Raw genomic sequence first — 26,255 nt, 5'->3', positions numbered from 1 at the left:
TTTCAAATGTGAGATCTCTAAAGATTCATTGAAAATAATTTATTAGGCTGTCTAAAGCGGCGTGATTACTACTCAAAATGACAACAGTGATCGAATTTTGTCTGAAAAAGGCTTGTCGAGTAACAGGGCTTTAAGTGTGCAACAACTTAGTCTTGATAACAACTAGCAACTACCTTTAATGCTGGTTGTTCTGTAACAATATTACGTCGTATTATGCAGAAAGATGATTTACCGATCTGAACCTGACTGACTGGTCAGGGAAGGTTCGCCTTTTAACAAAACAAGCAATAACTCGAGCTTAAATAACTTTAAGAAAGGCGTCTGGTGTACACTAATGAAATAAAGTAAGGACATATAATGGAATCCATACTAGTTCATCGAAAACAACCCGCTCCTTGAGAGAGAATAAACAGTGTTAAATGAGGAAAAGAATAAAGGAATGAATGAATCGACATATAGAATACTGTTTCTTAAACAATGAATCGAAAAGCGAAATATTTATTTATTTGAAATTTAATTCGGGTGAACGAATTTAAAGAAACATTAGTCACAATTTCTTCATCATCTTTCATTTAATACATTACGTTTTCTGTGCAGCGAAATTATGTGATCTTAATACTGGCCGAGTTGATCTGTAAAATGTATTTACACACTGAAAAATACCACTGAGCACATCATACTAACGGTGTTGCATTGCAGTTTTAGCGTGTGTTATTTCAAAATCAAATGTGCCGCAAACGCATCGTTCGTAATATCTTGCGCCACATAGACCTGCCAAGAACAAGGTCGGCGCCGCTACGACTAGTGTAGAGATAACGCTTTTTCAATATATTCAGTTATTTTTGTTTCATCGCAACAAGCGTGCACATAACAAGAAAAATGCAGAATTGTATTTTACTCGACTGAGTTTGGCATTTTTTTAATATTTGCTATCAGATATGTTATTTTATTTATGTTTTATGAAAAAAATATTTTTAATTCATTGATAAGTAGTTGAACTTGAGTAAAATTGGTAACGACGCAGATGGCAATGCTATAAAATCTCTTCAAGCAGGATCGAGTAATTAATTAAAAAGAGACATCTAAGATCCGACAAAGAAAATATGATGAGACATTTCTTCAGTCTGGCTTTACGTTCGATATCTGTGATGGCAATGAACAACCTCTTCATTTAATTTCCAGCAACTTTTGGCTATGGTGAGTTTGAAACTATCAAAGCTGAAAATGCATCATGAAATGATGCAGCCTTTTTTTTTTTTGTTAATAAATGAAACGAACATTTTAAATGACTGTTACAATCTTCAAATAAAGAAAAACAATATTTTAGAAATTTGGCTGCCAGCGAAAAATATTTACTCGAATATTATCGAATTATGTTTAATCGAATCGATATATTATTCGAAGTTTTATATCTGATTGTTAAACATAAAAAGCCATACACCTCTGTAAAAGATCTTATATTAACTGCTGCTATTACAACGGTAGAAATACATCACGACAGGAAATATGGCAATAAAATTAGGAAGCTTCCTTTGTCAAACGACACTGTCATCAGCCGAATTTCTGAAAATAGCGATGACAAATTCGAGCAACTTATTATTAGTCTTAAAGGGAGCCCAAAATTTACCATTCAGTTGGACAAAACAAATGATATTTCAAAAACAGCTCAGTTATTAGTATATGTGAAATACATTTACAATAATAAAAATAATTAAAAAAGTCTGAAAGCTTTCAGATTTTATATTAAATATTATATTAAATTTATTATTATATTATATTACATTAGATTTTATATTAAATTTCAGATTTTTTATTTAAAATTAAATATTAAAATTAAAAAATATAAATTTTCATTTATACACACATATTTATTTCAAGAGCATTTGAGGAAATGTCTCTTGTTCTAAAAATATTTACAAACACCATATATTTAGAATTTCCGATAGACAGTGTCGCGCGCTAGATGTAGAAAAAGTATTTTTTTTCGTGCGATGTTGCCATTGCTTGCTTTGAAATTGTTGAGTTTGTTGATCAAAATTTTGTTAAAAGTTTTACAAAATATGAAACAGACCAGTAAAACAAATTCCAAATTCGGGCTTCCAGGTGTCCATTTGGGGAGGAGGACTACGCTGTTCAAGATTTGATGGCTCTAGGTACCGCTACTTTTTCATAACGGGGAAAACATACATACAATTCATGCCGATTCTTCATTATTTAATTTCTTTAAATATAATACAGGGCGATAATATTTGGTGGGAACAATCTGAAAAGTGAAACGAACATTTATAGTGATGCTAGGCATAAGTTTTGAGACTAATAGCCCTTCTGGGATAACGTCCCTTTGGGCTAAAAGAAAAAAAAATTTGTGAAGAAATGTTATTTTATCGTCCTTTGGAAGACCATACAAGAGAGATTTATGTATAGTAAAAATGACGAAATTGTTTTTTTAAACTGAAAGTTTAGAATGTAAAATTTGCATTGAAGTATGTAAAAAGGATGCAAAAACAATGAAGGATGAAAATAATGGTTTTGAATCATAGTTAAAGGTGTTGTTAATGATCACGTAACTGTTGCTGTCATTGTTTGATCCGTCGAGAGGCTTTTGCAGCAAAATAGTTTGCAATGGAATTGATGTGCTTCAAAATTATAAACTTTAGTAAAAGCCATGTCCTTAAAAGCCGCTTATTTTGAAACTTCTGTACAGTTATGGATTCCGAGTGCAAAATTTTATCATTACACTCGAAAGTAAGATGGGTGTCAAAAGAGTGAAGTTTAAGATTATTGTTTTTATTAAAAGACGAATTCATTATATTAACAATAAAATTCTAATCTTGCTGCTGTTTTTCAGAATGGTTTATGGCTATCAAAGCTGTACTCTTTTCAGATATGTTTGAGACACTAAACGATCTGAATTTATTATTTGCAAGGAAAACAACAATATATGTATTCCCTTCGAATGATAAAACTGAAGGTTTTATTAAAAAGATCAACATTTAGAAGGATAGGTTAGAAAATGATCCATTCGAAATGTTTCCGACTCTCGACAATTTTACAATTGAAAATAAAAACAATTATGAAACTTTAATTGCAATAATTGTTATTGATTACTTAAGGACACTAAAACACAGTTTTGCAACGCTTTAAATCGAATTTATACTTCAAAAATTTACCTTGGATTAAAGACTATTTTTGATTGGCATTTATGAGATAATCCTCTGCCGCATAAGAGAATTTGTTCAGCTATCGACAGTGGCTCAAACTTGAAACTGGAGCTTCCACAAAAATCCTTGAAAGAATTGGAGCTTGATCAGACCTAAAACTGAATTTTATTTCAATTTATGAAATGGCATAAAAGACTCTTCCACCATTCAGCACCACATACTTACGTGAAATGACTTTCTGAAACATTAAATTCAAATATCGTTCAAGGATAAAAAACGCTGAAAGCGCTTTATCTCCAAAAATACTAAATATTGACCGAGAATAAAATTTTAACGTAGCAAAAAAACAAGCATATCCGTCTCATTAAAATGTGGTTTTCTTTTACTGATTTTATATACTTGAAACAAATCATACCTCTTCATATATACATTAAAAAGCGTTTGGATAGAAGAAAGAGAGAAAGAACATAAGAAATTTGAGCAACCAGTATATTACCAAATGAGAATTAGATGGAAAGTATATTAAAGATAAGAAGTTCGAGGATTTTTGCCCAATACATTTTCAGTGTGAATTAAAAGAAACAAAAATGCTAAAGGAAGAAAAAAGGGAATCTAAATATTTTGTCGAACGTTAAGTTTTCAATACGAAATACTAGAAAAAAGGAAAATGTACTAAGACACAAAGTTTGAGGATCAAACTATTTCGAGAAAAGTGTCTCAAGCAAATTTCACTGGATTACGTTTTAATAGCCGAACTTTCTCAAGGATTAATATTCAGCTTATTGGGATTATTTTGAAGGTTTAGAGAACTAGTACAATAGCCTAACACATTATAATTAATACATTACCCGGATGTGTAGCAAATATGTATCTGTTTTTACTTTCAACCAATTACTGGCTAAGCATATTAGAAACTTCTCCCTCGTGGTTCATAAAACGTTTCAATTAAAAATAGCAATGAAGACAATTAATACATTATATTCAAATTCGTCCTTCAATTATAAAATTAAAATAAGAAAGGAAAACGATGAGAATCGTAAGAATCGATTTTCTATTCGAAGCAAATTCCAAAAATACAATACCATATCATAGCAATATAAACTGACAATAGAGAAGTATATTAGTTGTAGAAGACAAGAGCAGTTAGTTCACTGTCAAATCCTGATTAAGTAGAATTATGGGAAGCTGGATACGGACGTCGGAGTGTGCATAGAGAAAAGCGAGCACAACTGTGTTTGTTATGCATTTTGTATTCAAATGCATTAAAAATATCAGTTTTCTTTTATTTCCAACAAATTTATTACTCATTGTTAACAGAATTTGGGCATACTTGTGTTAGTGTAGCTTGAGTCCTTTTAGTAATAGGGTCGCTTAGTAGTCTGAGACACTGAGCTATTTTATTGAAATATATAATTAGCTCTCAGGACTCCAAGATACAGCGGTTATATGAATGAGTAATCTATTTGCACTAATTCTTAAATTTACTCACATATTACCGTCATTAAAACTTGCAATTAAAAAGATGAGATTACATAAAATGTTATCTAATGTGCTGCTGACATGCATTCACCTTCATCAATTATTTAAGATAATAAAATTTAATAAAATTTAGGCAGTGTATAAATTCTGTGCCCAATGCTTTTATTAAATGTTTACAATTAAAAGAATGCAGTTAAGTCTTTTAAATAAGATTTTCATATTATGAGTAATGTATTAACATTATCTTAGCTGCATTCCTTTAAATGTAAGCATTTTAATCAGCGTATGAAATAAATAAGTGCAATACACGAATTTATTTCCTTTGTATATTGCTAATTGCAATCATTTTACGAGAGTGTTAGATAAGCAAATAACACATTATGTAGATTTTACTTAAAATACATAGCTCCCAGCATGCCAAGGTAAGGCTATTAAGAATCTTTAATCCCTCTGAGTCAATTCGTAAATTAAATTTAGAAAATTCAACTAATTTATTGATTACAAAAGACATTATGATTAAATATACATATTAGTTTTACGGCAAACCTTTAATGTACATGAGCCCAAATAATATTTTATACCTATTTTGACCATAAACATTTAACTGAATTCTTTTAATTGTAAACATTTAACGAGAGTGCATGCTCTAAGTAAATATAGATAAAATTTAAAATGCTTACTTTTATTTGTCAGCACCGAATGAAAGCACTGAGTTTAAATTATAAAAGGCGGCGTGAAGCCCACATTTCATATTTGAATATTGCTCCAAATGATAGTTAGTAGCGATTAGCAGGAAAAGGATCGAGAGGAGAGTGCTGTGTCATACAGTGTGTTGTGGCTTCCTAAAAGGTAAAGTGCTTAGTGAACCTTACCAAAGGGCACGGGTTCGAATCTCGGAGAAGGAATGGATGTAATTTGTCCATCCCTTCTTAGGAGGCAACTTTGGCTCACCTGTTAAAATCCTTTATAATAAAAAAAAACCACCGCTTCCGGCTTTAGTAGTGGCCAACACTTATAAACGGTTAGAGGCCGCCACTGAGAGAGAAAAAAAAAAAAAAAAAAAAAAAAAAAAAAAGAAAGAAAGAAAATTTTGTTACAGTGGAGCGTTAAAAACTCTGGGGGCCTTAAGTTCTTTCAGGGTTACCTGAAGTTTGTTTTCTCTGTTTTCACGAAAAACCGTTTATGAGAGGAAACCAGGACTGGGAAGAGGCTTTAATCTAGGCTCGGGCATTGTGGGCTCCGACAGTTAACAGACCTTCTTGTTAAGGATCTTGTCGGCAATGTGTTAAAGCCAGCATTCCGCAGAATATCTAGGCATTTTACATAATTCCGAAAACTGCCGGTAACGTATGAAACTATTTATATTTCTCACAATTCCTAGTCATTCTACAGAATGCTAAACGACAAACCGGCAAAGTATGAAATACATCTTTGATTCATTTCGCAATATCCATACATTTAATAGATTCATACAGAATACAGACATTTAATAAATTTTCATACTTTGTTTTCTTTAATAAGAAAGGCATACATTTTATTTTGTACAACTTTTCTTTACGTATTTTGAATAAAAGCTTTGTAACGGCATTCTTTCAGCATTTTATCAAATTAACATTTATATTTTGAGGAATGCGCGTCATTTAAATAGCAGCCTTATCATGATTTTTTTTCATACTTTGCCGAAATAGCATTTGTCATTCTCTAGAATGCTTAAGAAAAGTGTACAAAATTCTCATATTTCATACTTTGCTAAGCATTCTACCTATATAATGCTTAGATATCCTATAGAATGCCTCAGTTTCTGAGATTACTGGTGATAAGGGGGCCCACCAGCGGCCGAGCGGTAAAGTCGCTGAACACTGGTGGTTCGGTCCGAGGTTCGAATCCCGCGAACGGGCTGGCAGCATGGGCGTTTTCGTGGTTTTCCCCATGTGTAACGTGTATACGAGCCAATTTCCCTTAGAAAGTCCTCCACGAAAGGCATCCCTCCTCTTAGGCAGATAGGCCTAGTGTGCTTTGCAATAATTAAATACACACACACACCATACTGGTGATAAGGACATATGAAGGCGCCTGTGCGGCAGCATTTTCATGCACTTTCAAGAATACTTAAAAGTAAGTCACCTGCCTGATATAATTTTCAAAAAATAAGTTCGTAAAGTTTGAGTAATAAATATAAAACTTGGTCGTATTTACAGACGGTTCGCTTATTTTTTCCTCTTTCAAAATATTGCTCATGACCATTTAAAATGTTTCAATTGGCTCCGCGCCACTCTGTGCGTTACCTAAAGTTGACTAAACTGTATTCATTAACTGCAAGCATTCATGAAAATGATATGCGTGTAAATAATTCGTTAAATAAATTTCACTTAAAATATGCAACTGGATTGTTTCGTTGTATGTTTTAACGATAGTATTATGCACGTAAGTAATATATTACACAAAAAATTTTTAATTTTATCTAAAATATTTAGTAACATTCTCTTAAATATAAGCACTATAATGAGAGCAAATGAAGATGAATAATTTCACTACATTAGTTTTATTTTCTTTGCGTGTTATTAATTGCAATTACTTGATGACAGTCTTATGCATATAAATAACATGTTACATTTATTTTTCGAAAAGTAATTCGTTGCATTCTTTTAAATTTAAATATTTAAAGGCATTGTGCTTGAAAAAATATTACATAAATTTTGTTCACTTCTTTGTACTCTATTGATTGGAAGAGCTTAATCAGAGTGTATGCAATTAAAAATACACTGCAGATTGCAGAGAGCTTACTTAAAATTCATACTTACTCTTTGTAAATATAAGCATGACAATGCATGAAAGTAAACAACACAATACTTGAAATGCTGAATTATTAATATTTCAGGAAGTATCTTGTTCTGGCATCTAATATAGTCCGTCCTGGTCAGGTGTATCGGGTGTGTGTGTCTGTGCTGTCAAATAGCGATCCATTCCACGTGCGTGCCTCTCTTCACAGGGATGGAGAACAAGTTGTGGCAGCATCCGAGAAAGTTGACCCACAGCGCGTGACAACATTGCTTATGCAGGTAAGCTTCATCATATTTTTTATGTTTGGATTCTGTAATGTATTTGTTCTTTTTATTTAGCAACCTATTTTGTAGGAAAATTTTTAAATGAAAATTTTAGATAATCTTAATCAAAATGCCCCAGAAAATAACAATCTATAACATCCCACGCAATGATCAAGCATATCCAATCATGATCTTTAACAGTATTTTCGAGAACGAAGAAAATAAAGCTAGGCAATGGTTTAAATCTATAGTTTCATTTCGTATACTGGAATGTATTTGAATGCTTATCTTCTTCCCAAAGCATAAATATCTGTTTAGGAAACATTAAATCCTATGACCTGAAAAATTAAGATCTGCGAGGGCTCTTATAATTAATCCCAAAATGTTTCATTTTTGTTGCTAAAGATTTAAATACGCTTTTGTGTAATTGTGTGCTCCCATTTATAACTTGTCTCACGTATAATTTAAACGATGCCTTAATTTATTAAGTGTTAGTTATCTTATTTCAAGTGTGCTATCAATGGGGTGTTTATGTAGATCATTATATTTTCTGCGTGAAATAAAGACATCCGACACATGATTAAAAAATAAAGTCTTTAATAAATGTCTTTTGTAATACAACAGTCAGAGCAGTCGTTTGTAGAGCAAGAGTTGCTAAGTTTGATACCTAATCAAAATATTCTTTACTGAAGATCAAAAATTGTTATTAGTCCGTTTAATTATTACATCTAGTAGACTGCGTGCTATTTGGTATACCGTATTGTTATTACGTACACTGCGTTTGTAGCCAATAAGTTTTTATTCTATTAATTAATCACCAGAATTTTTATGCGTCCAACCGGTAGCAAAAGAAATTAAGGCCGTGAAATGCTCTGTGTTCGCCCCAATTACTATTCCAAGCGGTGAAACAGGCTGGCTGTACGAAGGTTTTATAGCTTTCCTCATGTGTAACATGAATATCGATCTGTTTCTGTACAGAAGTTATTCATGAAGATATCCTTCAATGTAGGGCTATAATCCTCTCGTGTTTTGCCACAACTGTTAATCCATTTATAATCTATAACAATTAATAAATCCGCTTTAAGCGAGAACATGAATACTCGACAAATTATCAGCTGTTTTGCGTACATTAATTCCTAGTTTTTATACTTAAAAGGTTTTTCTTACTAGATTAAACTTTGCAAAAACAAGGGGGGAAAAACAACAAAATGCTCATTGTTCGAAGGTGTTAAATCTTTTTGCAGTTCTTTAATCCCAGACAAAAAAGGAGGTAATCCTTATTGGTGGAAGAAGTTCCCTTGTCATATAATGATCTAGATTTACTGACAAGTATGTATACAGGTGTGTGCTTTTGAAGGATAGAGATTCTTTATTCCTATTTGGTAATAACTACGAGGGAAAATTTCTTTTTCACAAAAAGTATAAGTCGTTGGTTGAAAAAGTAGTTAAGTGAAACACGTAAAGAGTTACAGTGCATCAGACATTCAAAGACTGAATAGCATGACAAAATAGCTGAGTGAAACACGTGAAGTCTTCTACTATATCAGACATCAATAGCTTAAATAGCGTAATACGCCAATACAGAAGATTTATGGTATTTTCGTGTAGAGTCTCTGGAAAAAACGAACCTCAACGAGAGCTGTAAATATATTCTATTTTGTTTAACGTTAAAAGTAATTTTCCGTCTGTATTATTAGACATCATCTTCAGCCAAATGATTATTAGTCCTACTGATCCCTTCAAGCTAGATGCCATACTTTCAAATTATATATCTGACCACTTTCTGCTTTAGCGGGACGTGTTATTACTGAAATATTTTGATCAGTAACAAGATTCAAGGGAATTAGCAAGAGGACAAAACTCGTTTCAGGGTTGATAGAGGAAGTTATATAATTAGCCGAATTTTTATGTTCATGCAAAAAACATTATCATAAAGTGTTCTTGCAAATATGCACGACGTATTCAACTTTCGTACTCCAAGTATTCAGCTTTCGTATTTCGCCCGACGCATTCAACTTTCGTGTTTTGCACGACGTATTCAACCTTAACGTATTCAACTTTCATTATATTTTCTCTTCATTTTCCACTTGTCTTCGAAAGTATGAAAATCTACTGTGATTTCTAGGTATGTCGTGCATGACAGATTTGTGTTATTAATTCATAAAATATCATGCAATATGCTCAAAATAAAATACTACTAATTTTTTTAAAGAAATGAAATCTGCATTTTATCAAAAGTACACAGCCAAATGATGATAATAAATTTTTGAAATGTTACTTTTTTCATTTGGATACTGATTAATGAAAAATTTTAACCAATTTACTTTCTTATCTCATACTTTGGAAATTCAATTTCTAGCAAAAAAATGGATAATTATGTTCGTAGGATTTTGTGTTAATTAACCACTTATTATAGTTTGAACTGAACTAGAATTTCTTTCCATAGCTCTTACCAGCATGTAAATTAGTTGCTGTGTATTTAAGTCGAGGGTTTGAATGTTTTAGAATTAGAGCATCTGGCAGCCTCGCGTAGCGCTGTCTTCAGTTATGCCAAACTTCTATTCTAGTGTTAGCCATTTTGCTAACCGACTTTTGAATACGGGCCATTAATTACTTGGGCTGGATTAAGTTGACTATTTTGTGTGTAGTGTTAGATTACTTAATCTAAATTTGAATTTTTCCTCTTAGCCTTTTTTAATACCTGCGGAGTTATTTTCTGCACCACAAGTGGTGCCATCTGTTGATTCCATAAATTAAATAAAAAGATTATTTAACCTTTATAAGAATTTGTGATTATATTTCAGACTAAAGCGATAACTCGTTTGTCAGTCTAGTAGGCGCCATTAAGTTTCTGTACAGTACTCTACACTTTACGCAATCAACGAAAGAAATATGGATATACACAGTTGTGCTAAGATTGGGCGAATGAGGCACTTGCTTGAACTAAAAAGAAGAGAGGTGTCCGAAATTCAAATATATGTAATTAGATAGCAATGTCACAGCAATAAAACATTTCTCAAAGGCCCGAAATCCTGAGCTTTGTCTCAGATGCTAAAAATTTATCGATTCGACTCTGGTTCTGTGCAGATTAGTTTAGGAAATTCTCGATTGCGCTTTTTAAGTAATTAAAAAGAATGTCTTTCTTTAATAACTGATAAAATCATTTAAATTTAGCATTAATTTCAGTAATAAAAGCTGGATATAATTATAAAAGGTTTGGAGGGATATTTCTTTTCTGGTTAGTAACATACATGAGGACAGGGGATTGAAATTTAGTTTGATATCTATCTCTTCACATGCGCAGAGTGCCCCGTAAATCCAGCATAATGTGGAGTTTTATGGACTTTACTGAAATCCCCCCCCCCTTATTTGTAATATACATATCCAATAATCCCCCTTACAACACACAGATGGTGAAATCAGTCAGGCGACAAGAGTAATTGATGACTTCTTCCAAGTACTGAAGGTCAGTATCTTCTTGGCGAAACCAATAAGTAACTTTACAAGTGACACTTTATCATACGTGATGTTGTGAGTGTTGTCAGATCTCGGTTCCGATGAGATCTTTTAACAGTCTCTGGGCGATTTATTTAATGTCTTAGAGCTCGGCGATAATAGTCACATCTTTTGGACATTTTGTGATGCTTTTAAAATTGTTGGAAGTTCAGAAGTATGTTTAGCTCCGAAAATCTGTACTTTTGAATTCGTTGTAATAATACATCATTTTAATGGTTATTTTGTTCTTTCAGTTTAACTCTCTTACTGTATACGAAAAATAACGGAAAGTATTCAGAAGCTAAACTGCACATTTTCCTATATACTCGGTTACCATTTTACACTATAGGTATGTTCTAGTAACAAGAAATGGTAAAAAGAACAAGATTTAGTTACCCGTATAGGATTAAATAAAAATGATTAATCTTGTTATTTGAAAAAGAAACACTTCCTGATTAAAACATTCGCGAGGAAAACAGTGCTTTTCTTCTGTGTAATATACTTAAACCTTTCTGAGAATTGTAGAATTTCCACATAAAGTGATCGCTTTAAGGCCTTCATAGGTATATACAATTTGAAGACGTTTTTTGGAGACCGGGGACTCTTAAACGTTTTTTACAGTTGATCATTTCAAGAATTCCTCAACTTTTTATAGATTAAATTGTTGAATTATTAAAAATTTTTGGATATCAGGAAATTGAAGAAATCCGCCCTGCCCTTCCCTGGATCCTGAATGCGGACCTCCTGAATGCGCGTCGAGTGTGCTTCTAGTTACACCCGTAGAGACATTAGGATTTTTTAGAAGCAAGAGAGATTGAAAAATATGGTGCCTCCTTCGCAGGGAATCGAACCACGGACCTCTGGAATATCGGCCCAGCGTGCAGAACCACGACACCACGAAGGTACGCTAGGAAAGCGGGTTAATAACCTTATATACTCCCCTTTTTAAAGGGCGACTGGTTTTTTTAAGGGACCCAATCGCCAAATCCTGGGTGTGGAGAATCATCATCCAACACCCTTTAAGTTTGGGCGCCACTGTAGAGACATTAGGTATTTTTGGAAGCGAGCAAGATGAAAAACTAGCAACCGCCTTCGCCGGGAATCAAACCACGGACCCCTGGAATACCGGCCCAGCGTGCAGAACCATTACACTGCGAAGGCACGCTAGGAAAATGGGGGAAATACCTTATATAATCCCCCTTTAAAGGGCGACTGGGGTTTTTAGGGGACCCAATCGCCAAATCCTGGATGTGGAGAATCCTCATCCAACATCCTTTTAGTTCGGGCGCCACTGTAGAGATATTAGGTATTTTTTGCAAGTAGTTAAGTTGAAAAATATGCAACGCCTTCGCCGGGAATCGAAACGCGGTCCTCTGGAATACCAGCCCAGTGTGCAGAACCACTATACCACGAAGGCACGCTAGAAAGACGGGAGAAATACCTTATACATCACGAAGGCATACAAAGAAGTGGGAGAAAATACCTTATAAAATAACGATTTTATAAATCACACATCTCTAAATTTATAAAGGCATGAAAACACGTATCAAAAGAAATCTCTAATTCAGCTTCAAATTATTTTTTTAAACTCGTATGTTAAAAAAAATCGCTTAAAATGAAAATGAATGAATAATATAAATTATACATCGAATAAACTACTTCAGTGTCAATCTGATGAAGCCTCTGAAGCTGATTTCATTTCGATTATTTACATTTTCACGATTACATTTTTAAAATTTTTTCTTTGTGTATCTGCGCGCGTGTGTGTGTAATCGCATCAAATAAATTAAAAAATTACTTTAAAATTGAATCTCCACAGTTAAGTTATTTACGGTAATGGTGAATCGACTCCTTTGAGTATCATATCAACACTTCAGAGATCTTTTTGTCTAAAATAATATTACTTGATTTTTTTACCATGGTAATGAGGATGACATCTGCCGACTGAAAAATTTTAATTCTATGAGAATAGTAAAAAGCATTTGCATCACGAGAAAGTATAGTTTCTTTTTAAACAACTGAAAAAGAATCGTGTGAAAACTTGCGAAAATAACAGCGTGAAAAGAACATTACGTGCCGTGAATATGAATGACACCTGCAACTGGTTCGTAAAGTGAAAGTCTGTCATCACGACCTAAATTAAAGCTCCGATTCAGAGTTCAGAATTACGACTCGCGTAGAAAGTAGTAGTCACAGTTATTTCGAAAGTACCACTCTTCCATCATTTTTACATTCGTGAAAAAATATTTTCTTGAATTAATATTAGAATTTTATAATGTAGCTTTTGTTACTATATCCCAAGTGACAAGATCGGAAATTTTTCCAAAGACTTGATTATAGCTTAATAAGGCTAAGAATCATAGACTTGGAGCCGTCGGTAGCACCATAAGCACCATGTCTTATTTCTCAATTTAAAATCTAATTTCAAATAGCTTAAAATCAGCTGTTTCATTTTAGTAAATAATTTCGAAATTGATTTTGAATCAGATTTAACAGTCTTTGCAGAAATGAAAATTAAACTGAAAGGAACTTTTTGACACAATTTTGAAAATGTTGTATCGCATTTGGTGACACAAAATTTCGTTCTAATGAGTTTTTCCAAGTTCTGATAATACAAAATCTCAAGGCAATGAACATTCTTCTATTGAAATCATTGTGTTCCTGCAAATGGATAAATGGATCATTTAAAACATATCTATATTTAAATTTTAAAATTGAAATGAAAATCTATAAATGTGTAATTTTTTATAGTGTATGCTTGATCAGAATGAAAATTTAAATTGCAGTTAAAATCAATTTTCTTTTGATCAAAAGAATAAATATAAAAATTTAATATGTAAATAATGAACGGAAATGTTCAGCACATAAATTTCTATATTTCAACAAATAAATTCTGTATGCATTTAGTAATAGATATTTGATGAATTTTTATATGTACACCTAACTGTAATATACAACGTGAAAGAACTTCGCGCGAAACATACAGCGCGTTTTAACTGAATTAACAAGTCTTAAATTTACTCATGCTCATACATTTAAAAATAAAATAAACTGCTGTTGTTAGAATGAGGAATAGATATTTTTAAGATTTTTTTTAATTAACATTTACAAGAGAAGTTACATACATGTCTGTTTTTCACTTTTCGAAGTAGGAAAATAATCCTGTTTGGTAAAACTGATATCTGTTACCTATAAATATAGCATAATATGCTTACTTGCTTTCTAAATTATATTTGTGTTTTGAGCGCGAGAGAAAAAAAATGAGCCATTTAAAAATATTTATTTTTAATGGTGTTTAGTAAGTTTTATTAACATTGATGCTGTTAAAATAATTAATAAAGAACGTTTCTAATGTTATGTATTTATAGCACGGCTACTGACGCTCTTACGTTTCCATTCGTATGTATCGAATGCATGACTTAGAGAATTAATAATTGAAATTCTTTAGTTGTATATAGAGAACAATTACAGCGTGTTTTTTTAAATATATTTAAACGATAGATAACAAAGGCTTCGTTTTATTAGATAGCAACAACTGGCATTAGTTTTATTAAAAAAGAGAAGGTAAATATTTATACATTTTCTTGCTATTTTATCTTAATTCGGAATCTTTCTGATTCTCATGTAGTTTACATGTCATATTTACGTCCGAGCAAATACCATATTGCTTCAACACGAAGACTCAGTAATTAATTTCAACACCATCAACAGATGAAAAAGACTTTGATTTTAAGCAAATAAAAACAGAAGTAAAATACATAAGTACATAAAGTAAAATATAAAAATACGTCTAGAATATTTTGAATTATTCGAATTATTAACGTTTATGCCCATTTAAATTAGTATTTTGAAAGTATTGATTACTTTGGAGCATATTAGTCATTTAGAAAAATCTGCGTTTCTCTAACATATCCGCTTTTAGGGACGTTTATGTGGAAACTAAAGGACATATGAATAGAAGAAATATGGAAGAAATGGAATTATAATCGAAGAAAATGTGGCGTTTCTTATCAAAAGAATCTGATTTGGATTTTTTGTGGGATTGTTCACGTTTGGCTCTGTTAGAATACTAAGCGCATCAGCAGCCGAGCATTAAAATCACTGAACACTGGTATTACGTTTCGGGTTCGAATCCCTGCGAGTGGGCTGGCTGCATGGACGTTTTCGTAGTAACTTATATACAAGCCAGTTTCCTTAGAAAGTCTTCCACGAAGGCATCCCTCCCTTAGGCAGATAACCCTCGAGTACTTTGCCGTAATTAAATAATCAAACCAAACCGAACTTACTAGAACGCTGTTTTTACTATTATGATGTTACTACTATGATGTCAAATGGATTCGGAAATATCAGATTTTCTCTTATTCTTCAGGTTCTTATTTAATTATCTTTTATTAGGAAAAAAAACCCTTGCATCTTGTGTCAATAACTGTGTCTAATTTTCAATAACTGTTGTGTAATTACCTTTTATTTCTCAGTTCTGATCAATTAATATTTTTGAAGTAAATGCTAGTTCATTTTCTGAAGTTTTCTGCTCCACTGTTTACTATAGAGCAGAAAAAGTTCTAGTAAACTATTTCTGCTCCATAGCTTACTAGAATATAACCATGAAAAGCTTTTTTGACGATGTTTTGATGCTTTTATAAAATTACTAAGGTGAATCTGCGCGTGAAAAGAAGTTTTGAATAAAGGTTTATTTTTACTTTACGCTTAATGTGCGCGTCTGCGAATGCCTATATTGCGCTGCATGATTTTCTGAACTGTTACACTTTATAAGATGTCCAACCACACCCAGTTTTCCGTAAGTATAAAGGTAGTACAAGCCACAGTATAATGACTTAATTTCAAAATAACTAAAACACATTTCTAATTTATTATTCAGACATTTGCCATGGAAGCGTTTAGAAAAGTTAACGAAAAAAGAGAATCGGACAAAGAACTTAAAATTTTTAATAGCTCCATTGCCTCCAGCTTCACGTGCTTAATGCTGGAATGTGAAGCCGTAAAAATGCCAGTGTTAACACTACGAATTCTTTCATATCTGGTGTCTGCTTCCAGAATGCAAATGAGTATTCAAATTAGGAGAATCGGGTTACAGCTTCACCATGAGGAAAACTACTTTTTAAAATAATACAGTTGGGAAAGGCTTTGTTTGTATGTCAAGTTGGCGCAAAAGAAAATAAGAACACCAAAGTATTCATTTGTAATATGCTTATACGGTGAATAAAATTACAAATGTATAATTACTTAATTTACTCATTTATAATTTTATTTGACGAAATGTTATCTCTCATGTTGAGCAGAATAAACTTTTAATAGATTAAATGCATAATGATTTTAATTAATGCATATGATATTAATTTTTTATTAAAGCTTTTTTGACGCTTTTATTAAAAATACTAAGGTGAATCTGCGCGGGAAAAGAAGTTTTGAATTAAATACATACGATATTAATTAAATGAAAACAGAAAAACTAAGTAAGACTTTTGTTTACGACTGCTATTGTTCCTCTGAATCGTAAGTAATCGGGGAAATCAGAATACACTAGAATATTTTCAGATCACTTTCCTTAGGGAAAATAGCGACGATTTAAAAATAAGAAAAAAACTTACATTTTGATTCGCTGAAAGATTAAATTTGGGGAGATAAAAAGATTTCACGATGATACCTTCTTTGTTTGGAACTGAAGCAGCTTGAAATTTCAGCACCTAGTACCACGATAGATCAGAAGGATCAGTGTATAATTCGAAACATTAAAGTCATTAAGACCCTTCAGTTCAGAAACATTAAGACCCTTCAGTCAGAAGGATCAATGTATAATTCGAAACATTAAAAACATATGACAAATGCTAAGGGGAAGACTTTTAAAACATCGAGAAAACAGGAAAATTCTGCGTCGTTTATTTCTGTTTTAGACGTTAGCTTTTAAAAAATTATCCGTGCTCCTGTGAATGTTTTTGTTTTATAAGTAGCAACGCATTTACCTATAAGCTGGATGTTCCGCTGTTCGAATCTCGACGACGGCATAGCTGATTTTTCGTGCTCTGAAGATATTCATCTGACAATTAATAATTAATATTCGTCTGACAGTATTCTTTGCTCCCCTCCACCCGGTATAGTGACAAGTGAAGCTTACTGCCGTACCGATGGTCTCGGGCTCAAATCCCAAAGAAGGCGGCATGAATGCTTATAAACGTATAGTGACTGCGCGGCGAGGGCACACTCAAATTACACAGTGAGCAGAAAGTCCTCTTGTGAGGTTAATGGCAGGGAAACAAATTATTATTATATGCCTGATTCGTGACGATATAACTTGTCATCACGTGGATTTGCTCCACTGGGCTCTCTTTAAGCGGGTGCAGGTTGATAATGTAAAGAAATATGCATTACCCCGTACGTGCTTTCTTGGTGTAAATGGTAACAAACACGTCCAGCTAGTAAGTGGAAGATTCGTGTGCAGAATCCCGGTGAAGGTATGGCTGATTTTCCGTGTTTCCTGCTCCGGGGAAAAAATAATCTCTGTACAACCTTAATGATTTCAAGGGTTTTGAGACCTAATTGTTCACTGTAACCAGCTGCTTTAAAAATTAACGAAGATTTTTTTCGCTTATTAAAAACTTAAATGAGTATAATTTTCTTTCTAGATAATGGAGGTATTTCCCGTTTCCTTCAAAAATCAATAGGAATGTTTTTCATCTTACTTTAATGGGATTTTTTTCTCTTACGTATATATGTAATGCAGTGGTGTATATATATATAATCTAATGCAAATTGAAAATTAGATTATTTAAGATATACCGGTAAAACTTAAAATATTTAGTCGGAATGCTCTTTTTTTTTTTTTTTTTTTTTTTTTGAAGCCGTTAACCCCTGTGAGGAATTAAGAACATGCGAAAATGTATGTATGTGTGTATTTGATTATGGCAAAGCACTCGAAAGCTATCTGCTTAAGAGGAGGGATGCCTTCTTAGAGGACTTTCTAAGGGAAACTGGCTCGTAAACACGTTACAATTATGAGGGAAAACCCCATGCAGCCCGTTCGGCGGGACTCGAACCTCGGCAGAATTACCGGTATTCAGGAACTTCACCGCTCGGCTGCTGATGGGCCAAACATGTGAATAATATAAGTGATGAACAAATTTTACTTATGTGAAAAGACAAGAGCATGGCTCATAGAAAGATGAGAATTATTTAGAAGCCTGCCGTCCTTGATAACGGTCATAAGCATCAACAGTGAATGTTTTGACATTCAGAGCTGTCTTGAATGTAAGTAAAAATATACCAGTAGAAATTTTTTATTTACTGAGTATCTTAAGTGGTTTCATTGCGAAAGAACCTTTTAAATCTTTTTAAAAGACGGGTCAGTTCTAAAAAGTCTTAATTGGAATACTTAAATTTCTAAATTTACTTTTCTTAAAACATTTTACTTCGTTAAATATTTGATTATTGTTTGTTAAAAATTTGATCTTTGTTGAGTAGTCAACAGAGTAACTGGTAACTGTTAGTCGTATGATTGATTGTCCCAATAATCGGTGAATTATACGCCTCTAAATAATATTTCAACCAAAAAATGAGTGCATTGTTCATGCTGTTATTTCTGTAAAGCGGTTTGAAGGGAAATACTTTAAATGCTAATAATATATGCTAATTTTGCAATAATGAACGAAAAATAACTTCTGTTTGCTTTCGATATTTGAACTTTGATTATCCTTGAACAGTTTTCTAATTATCACCTATTTGAGAATATTTATTTTTATGTGCCTTTGTCATTAGAACATAATTAAAGGGCATCATTAAGTCTCCTTTGGATTAGATTTTTATACTTCGACTCACACCATTACAAAAATAATTATTTAAAAAAAATCAGAATTTTTATACGTTTTTCCCATTTTTTTGGTGAACAAATTTGAATTATTGTTAAAATTATTTCTACAGTATCAGGATTATTGCCGGTACCATAAACTCTTCCAAATCTCGTGACAAACGTTTGGAATATAAATACTATTACACAATTTAATCTTAAGGGTTAAGATAAAATCTTAATAGACAAATGGTGGAACATGAGTGATTCTTTTCCAGTGATTTAAATAAAATATCCTTTACGATCATGATTAAATCGGTCAAAATTTTCTTCTCTGTCAATGCTTTCTATAGAAACGGAAAGATGAAAGCAAATTATCTTATAAGAAATTATAAGACAATTTGCAGGTAAAATGAACTGTAAAATAAATATACTTTAAGAATTTTAAATAAAATTTACACCTTAACCATAATTTTGAGATTAGAAACATTAAAACTACATTTACATACTGAAATAATATATATCCTCTTGATATAACTTAAAATATATATTCAATTCATAATAAATCCAATTCATAATTTTCAGAAAGATTTTTAGTATTGTTTTAATTTATAAAAGCTATTTCTAACACCATGAAATGCCTTATGTAGGTGTACAATCTGATTTTCTTCAAATTAATTTAAGAATTCACACATTTAAGCTTTACTAGGAGATAATATTTGCTATATATAAATTATTCAACAAAGTTGAATAACGGGATTACGAAAGCAATTTTTAATTTTAAAATGGAAAATGTTTTACATGCAAATTTACTCATGACAAAAGGGATTCGGACATTTTAGAATATGATAAAAATTACTTTTAAATTTTCAAGTATTGGTATTTAATACATGTACTTCTATTTTCGAAATATTTTACCAATTAAATGTTCACAATGAAACTGTAAACAATTTTAGTTCTGAAATTTATTTTTCTTCCGAGTTACTGAAACATTTTGCATACTCTAACCACCGTAACTGAAATTACTAGTGGCTAAAGTAGTCCAGTTTGCAACTAAGAAATTTAAATTCTGTACGAAAAAGAATTTCATTCATTATTTGGAAATTAAAAAGCATGTTTTTAACGGAATTAAGAAATTAAGTTGAACGAAAAAAAAGAATAGTCTAGACTTTAAGGAAGTGATGGAAATCAAATCAGACGAATGGGAAATCTTCACATTCTAAGGTCATTCTGATAAGGAAAAACCTCTGTCCTGAAAAGAATACCGTCAAAAATAACTCTTTAAACGACGTGCGAGATTTTGTTGAGATGCATACTTTAGCATAAAACTACCCTCATTTGTTTTGTTTGAGTTGTGGTGTCTTACGACAGGCTTCTGAAGCGGTGAATCTAACTGTCATTTGAAAGTTAAATTTCTTGTTATCTGCGGATTTTATATGTAAAGGGTCTATAAAAATTCAGATTGTTCAAACAAGCAGCATAAATGCTCATTTTGTGATTTATATGTTAGTTAAGCATAAAAAATAGTTTATAACTTCGATTCGAATGTACACTTTAAAAACATGACTTTATGAGAAGAGAAAAAGCCTTATTTGCACTGTGTTAATTTTACCAATTATATGCAGCTTTTTCACAAGGACATTTTGTATAATTCTTATCATAATTGAATAAAAATGCCAGAAATGATTTAGAAAAGGCACGCAGTTTCTTTTCTCGTTTCTGTCAAATGTTTAACAGACAGCTAGAAGTATGTGTTTTACTTATTTTTCTGTATGGGAATACAGGCGTTCGAGATATTCTTCCAACATGGCAATAGTTTTGAAGTTTTGATACACCTTGATCATCAAATCTATTTTAGCCATATTTTAGCCTGGGGTTTATCGATATTAGCTAAATCGAGATGTAAATGCCAATAGATCTAATCCCGGGGAAATAAGAGGGCAGCAACAACGATTCCAATGTTTTCTGCATAGTGTCTCTTAAAGTAGGCTGATATTCCTGGTATGCGTTTTCATACCTAAGTAGATAACAAAAAAAAGGGGGGGAGAAATACGTGCTTGGAGAAAATGCTGAACACTTTTATACAACTGAATCTCGTTTTGTTGAAAAATACATCAAGCATAGATTTGCACAATATAAGATTTATCTGTCGACGAGCCTTTGTAAATAATTTATATTACTTTTCAGTTCCCTTTCATATTTTACATATTATAAGAAAGATATTTTAAACTGCAGTTTTTTAGTCAAAAACTTTTTAAAATTTTTTTTCCAAAAAAGTATTTAAATATCAAACATTTTTCTTAAATTATTTTTGAAATCCAAACTTTAACTCAAACATGCATCTGAAAGCATATAATTTCTTTAAAAAGCTATGCAATATACTTTTTTTTAAGTAGTTTGGAATAGAATCCATTTTACTGAGAGCTGAACATTTAATTATATTTCTTAAAGTAAAATAAGGAAGGCCATCAAAATCTCAAATTATAATATTTCCCAAGAATGTAATACAGTTCCCTTTTCCAAACTAACGGTAGAGCTATTTGGGATAACCCATTTGGGAAATTATCTTCAACAGCTAAAGGTACAAACGGATGTGCGTAATATAATATAAGCAAGCAAATTTAGGTACGCAAATGTTTCGAGATGCAACTGATCTTAGTGGTATATCGTAAAACATTTGCACACCTAACTTGTTTAAAATAGTGAGCAAGTTTTTTTCCTCTAAACGTTTATGAGGAATTACGTTCTTCATGATGAGAAAACGTATATGAAAATTATCTTCTGGAAAGAGATTTCAACATAAGCTATTTTTAATACAATAATAATGCGATCACTTGTTTCCTGTATAAATTTAGTATTTCCGTCTGAAGAATGAATGAAAAGAATTTAAAAATTTTAAAAATACTAAATGTACATTTTGGACTTATTACTTCGCTGTTAGTTCTCTACCGTTTCTAAATTAGAAAGCCGGATTTTGACTAAGTAAACTACAGTTAAAAGTGATTTTGTTTCGATTTTTCATGACTTTCATACTTTTAGGATAATTGTGACAAAGATTTTTGTTAACAGATCCTAAAAAATGAAATATATTTGTGAACAAATGTGAAAAATGAGAAAAAGAATATATTCAACAAAAAAAATCTAACTTTTATGTGAGATGTTAGCAAATACAAGCAAAGTACCTTCAATCTCTATCCTATTGATGTTATTTGTTTCTATATTTTGTTGCGACATACGTTAGAAAGATTTTCTCTTACGTATGTTGTTCCAAATAGCATTAAAATATTTATAGCTGGGAGAGAAACTTCTGAAGTTTCCGAATGAATCTGCAATCAAGATTTCAGGAGCTGCTTCTTGTCTGTTGATGTATAAGTTGATCCCTTTCCTTCATTTAGCAAACCTTCTGAATTATTTTAGAACGGATGTTTTGTACAGCCATACTTAGGTTTCTGGTCTGGGACATATTCTCGTATAATTTTCTTCAATTGAAAAAGGTGCAACGCTATATAACTTTTAACACTCTGGTCAAAATGTAATTCTTTTTTTATTAATGAACTGCTTACTTTTGCAAAGCACTAAACAGATTCTGAAGTGTTTGCAAACTGTTTAGTTTACAAAGTCATTCTCTTTGTCATACGTTATAGGTCGAATTTCAATTTTGAATCGCGCAACACAGTTTGAAGACCATTGATGTAGGGTAATGCGAAAGCATTCGAACTCATTGTTTCTCTAAGGTGTGGTGTATGGTGTATTTAATTATGGCAAAGCACACTAGGGCTATCTGCCTAAGATGAGGGATGCCTTCGTGGAGGACTTTCTAAGAGAAACTGGCTCGTATACACGTTACGCATGGGGAAAATCACGAAAACACCCATGCAGCCAGCCCGTTCGCGGGATTCGAACCTCGGACCGAACTACCAGTGTTCAGCGACTTTACCGCTCGGCCGCTGGTGGGCTGTTTCTCTAAGGAGCTCTCAGGATCGGAAAGATGAGTTGTAGGTTAGATTTGTTGACTGATTATGTGTTTCTGATTTGTGACTCTCTTGAGTTCCACCTTTTCGAATGACTGCATAAAATAAAGCTGTGCTGAAAACATTAAATTATTTAGATAGATAGTTTGACTGACATTAACATTTCCTATTATTGCCATTAGGTTATAAGGCAATTTCTTCCTTCTTTCTGTATGCATTCGGGGTGAAACGTTAGCACACTCTGCGCGTATTCGAGAGGCCTAAGTTCAAGTCCGGCACTTTTTTCACGATTCTAGTTTCAGAAATCCTAATGACTCTACATTGGCGTCCGAACTAAATGGTGGTGGATGATGAATCTTCATCACAAGGAATCGGCGACTGGGTCCCATAATCCCTAGTAGCCCTTTAAAAAGGGGTGTATATAAAGTATTTTCTCCCTTCTTTCTGCATGCCTTCATGGTGTAACGGTAGCACACTCGGGGCGTATTCGAGAGGTCCAGGTTCGAGTCCCGACAAGGAAATTTCTCATTTTTCATGTCTTCTGCTTCAAAACAACGTAATGACTCTACAAGGTGATATTGCTCATTGTCAGTTTGATTCAAGATTTGCTCATTGCACTAATGACACTTCGGCTCACTGAAAGCAGTTTTCTTAATTCCCTTCCCCCTCAAAAAAGTACCACTTTGCTCGGTTATGGATGAATGCCTGACGGAAATTGTGAATAAATCTACCATCTGTAAATTCGAATATGGTGAAATAAATTCACCGTTTTTAAATCTGTGTAAATAGTAATTAAAAGATATATTTCCCTTCTTCTCATTTCTTGATCTCCATACCAGTTTAAAACATAAAATGCAGAACAAAAGTATAATAAACAGATGTATTTGCACTAACTTTCAGAACAAATTTAAGAACAAAGAATGTCGTTAAGTATGCAAAATTATAATGAAAACGAAGAAAACTCATGATTTTAAATCACCTTGATTTCATTAAATTATATAAGAAAAATAGTAAAATTAAGTCTATGTGAATTGTATCTTTTCATTTTCTGAAATTTAGCTTCGCATGCCTTCATTGCAGAAGATAAATAACTAAAAGATGTAATGGAAACACAGATTATAAACGATGAACGAAAGGAATAAATTTCATGTATAGACAATAAAATGGGAACTGTTTATTTTGCAGTCCAAAGAGAAATTTTATGTTCTTGAATAATATGATATATATTTTAAAATATTTATAATTTATTTTAAAGCTGAAACAAAATACAAAGAATATTAAAAGAAATATAAAAGTAGGTTAAACATCTCAATTGTCGGCAGTTTTTGTAAGTTTAAGGTCAAAATGTAAAAGTAGAAATGAAAAACAAATTTATGAACTAAAGAATACTATTAAAGGATTTTTGCTACTTATTCAAACGACAGACAAAGCACAAATTAAAAAAAAATTTTACTAGCAGAAATTGAACTTCCTGTACTTCTTGCAGTTAAAAAAATTCCATTTAAAAATCCAATTTTTTAAAATATTTTGTATAATAAAAGTGATTCTAAAATATGTATTGTAACAAAAAAGTAAAAAATACTACCCAGTTTTTAACTTTCTTTGGGAAATATTGTAAAAACTACATATTTTCCACGCTTTGATCTACATACAGGAAAATTAATATTCTGAAACGCAAGTGGATTGTTTTCTTATTTCATTTTCTGCGCATTTAATTAGGAAATAACGGACGAAAAATTTTTCTGCTCTAAATTCTGTCACAAACATAATATTGAAATTGGAACTTACACATTAAGTTCCAATTTATCAATAGATAAATAGCTGAAAATAAGACACATTGAAATTAGAGATAAAAATCAGTACATTTTTTGGAAATTAAGCTAATGGCAACTATTTGGCATCCAGACATTGTAAGGAAAAAAAAACACAACTCATGCTAAAAAATACTCTGACGCAAGACGCAATCATGCGGATAAGGAAAAGGACAATTGATCCTGGAAATTGGCTTTGAATTGTATTCCATTTGAACATTAGACATTACCTGCTAAATTCAAAAAAAGAGGGTGAATTTTATTAGATTTTTCATATTTATTCATTACTAGTTGAGTTAGAGGAAACCAACTATTTGGAAGAGATATAATTATATTTAATTTTTTTAGCGAGTTTCCATCTGAGAATACCCAAACCAATAGCTCACAGATATCCTTTCTCTAATGAATCCATTTTATTGCACATTCATGAGAGTGGAGTGTAAATAAATGACATGGCATTAATGTGCTGTGTCATTATTTTAAAATGTAAATATGATTGCATTTAAAATGTAAATATGATGTATTTTATGATTTGCAGTTTTCATGATTTCCGCATCAAGAAATTTAAAAGAAATAAGAAGTCCCAGCAACATATGTCTAACAATGTTCTTCCTTCTGAAAAAATTATTCTGAAAGAAATTCTTCCCAAATATTAATTGAAATAAGTAGTTACTTATAATCGGAGAGGTATACGTTAATTAAATTCTATAAATATTTCCATCTGGGAACATTGACAGGTAAATACTTAGCGTAGTGAATTTGTGAGATAAATTTTAAAGATTCCGATTTATATGTACGAAGTTTAAATGTATCATGTACGTATATAACCAAGAACTAAGTGTGCGCGAACGCACGCTTGAGCACTTTGTTTCATAAAACAAATGGGTAGATTAAAATTATTTTTGAATATTCGTTTCTATATTTTTTCATAATTAGTAGAATTTAAGCAAAGCAGAATATATTCGTTTTTAAAAAATATCTGTTAGTTTTGAATTAATATATATTTATTGTTAATTTTATTTTGAAAATGTTTTACACAGCTGAACCACTGAACAGTTTTTGCAATTTAGAAATTCGATTTTTTCCTCGTAGCATATTGCAGAGTTCCATATACCGTTTCCCCCCAAAGTCCTGCTATGCTGCCTCAACGTGGCGGGGGGTGTCACTGGGCGGAACGGGCGAAGTACGTCGGGAGCATAGCTCCTGGTAGGGCCACCCTAGGCGTGAAGGCTGTTCCAACATGCCCAGCTAAAGCATAGCAGGTGAAGAACCCTCAGGGGATTGCCGTCTTGGTGATCGGGTATCACACTCCCGGGGCCCCAGTGACCTTTCCTCCTCTCTTTCCTCTCCTCTTGTCTAGCTCTCTCTCCTATTTTTCTCCCTTGTGGTTTCCTCTACTGGAGGTTGGGGCTCACTGTGAGATGCAGCTACTACTCTTGGTTTCTGTCTCACCATGGTGAGAATACCGCCTATGCGTTTGCCGTGCATGGTGACCC

General features: G+C 32.3%; 1 protein-coding gene across 2 annotated transcripts in view; it reads left to right on the top strand.

Moving 5' to 3' along the window:
- LOC118188517 (CD109 antigen-like) overlaps positions 1-26,255 on the top strand; it is a 219,487-nt gene that overhangs the window by 70,011 nt on the left and 123,221 nt on the right. For both annotated transcript variants that reach the window (XM_035358967.2, XM_035358957.2), the window contains exon 3: positions 7,519-7,699. In XM_035358967.2, the coding sequence (XP_035214858.1) occupies positions 7,519-7,699 (181 nt within the window). The remainder of the gene's footprint in view (positions 1-7,518; positions 7,700-26,255) is intronic.

This window comes from Stegodyphus dumicola, chromosome X2, assembly GCF_044657685.1.
Source record: "Stegodyphus dumicola isolate Sdum_Otavi_A_Nest chromosome X2, ASM4465768v1".
Taxonomy (NCBI): Eukaryota; Metazoa; Arthropoda; class Arachnida; order Araneae; family Eresidae; genus Stegodyphus; species Stegodyphus dumicola.
Note: the sequence above shows the minus strand (reverse complement) of the source record. Positions and strands in the feature narration are given on the sequence as shown.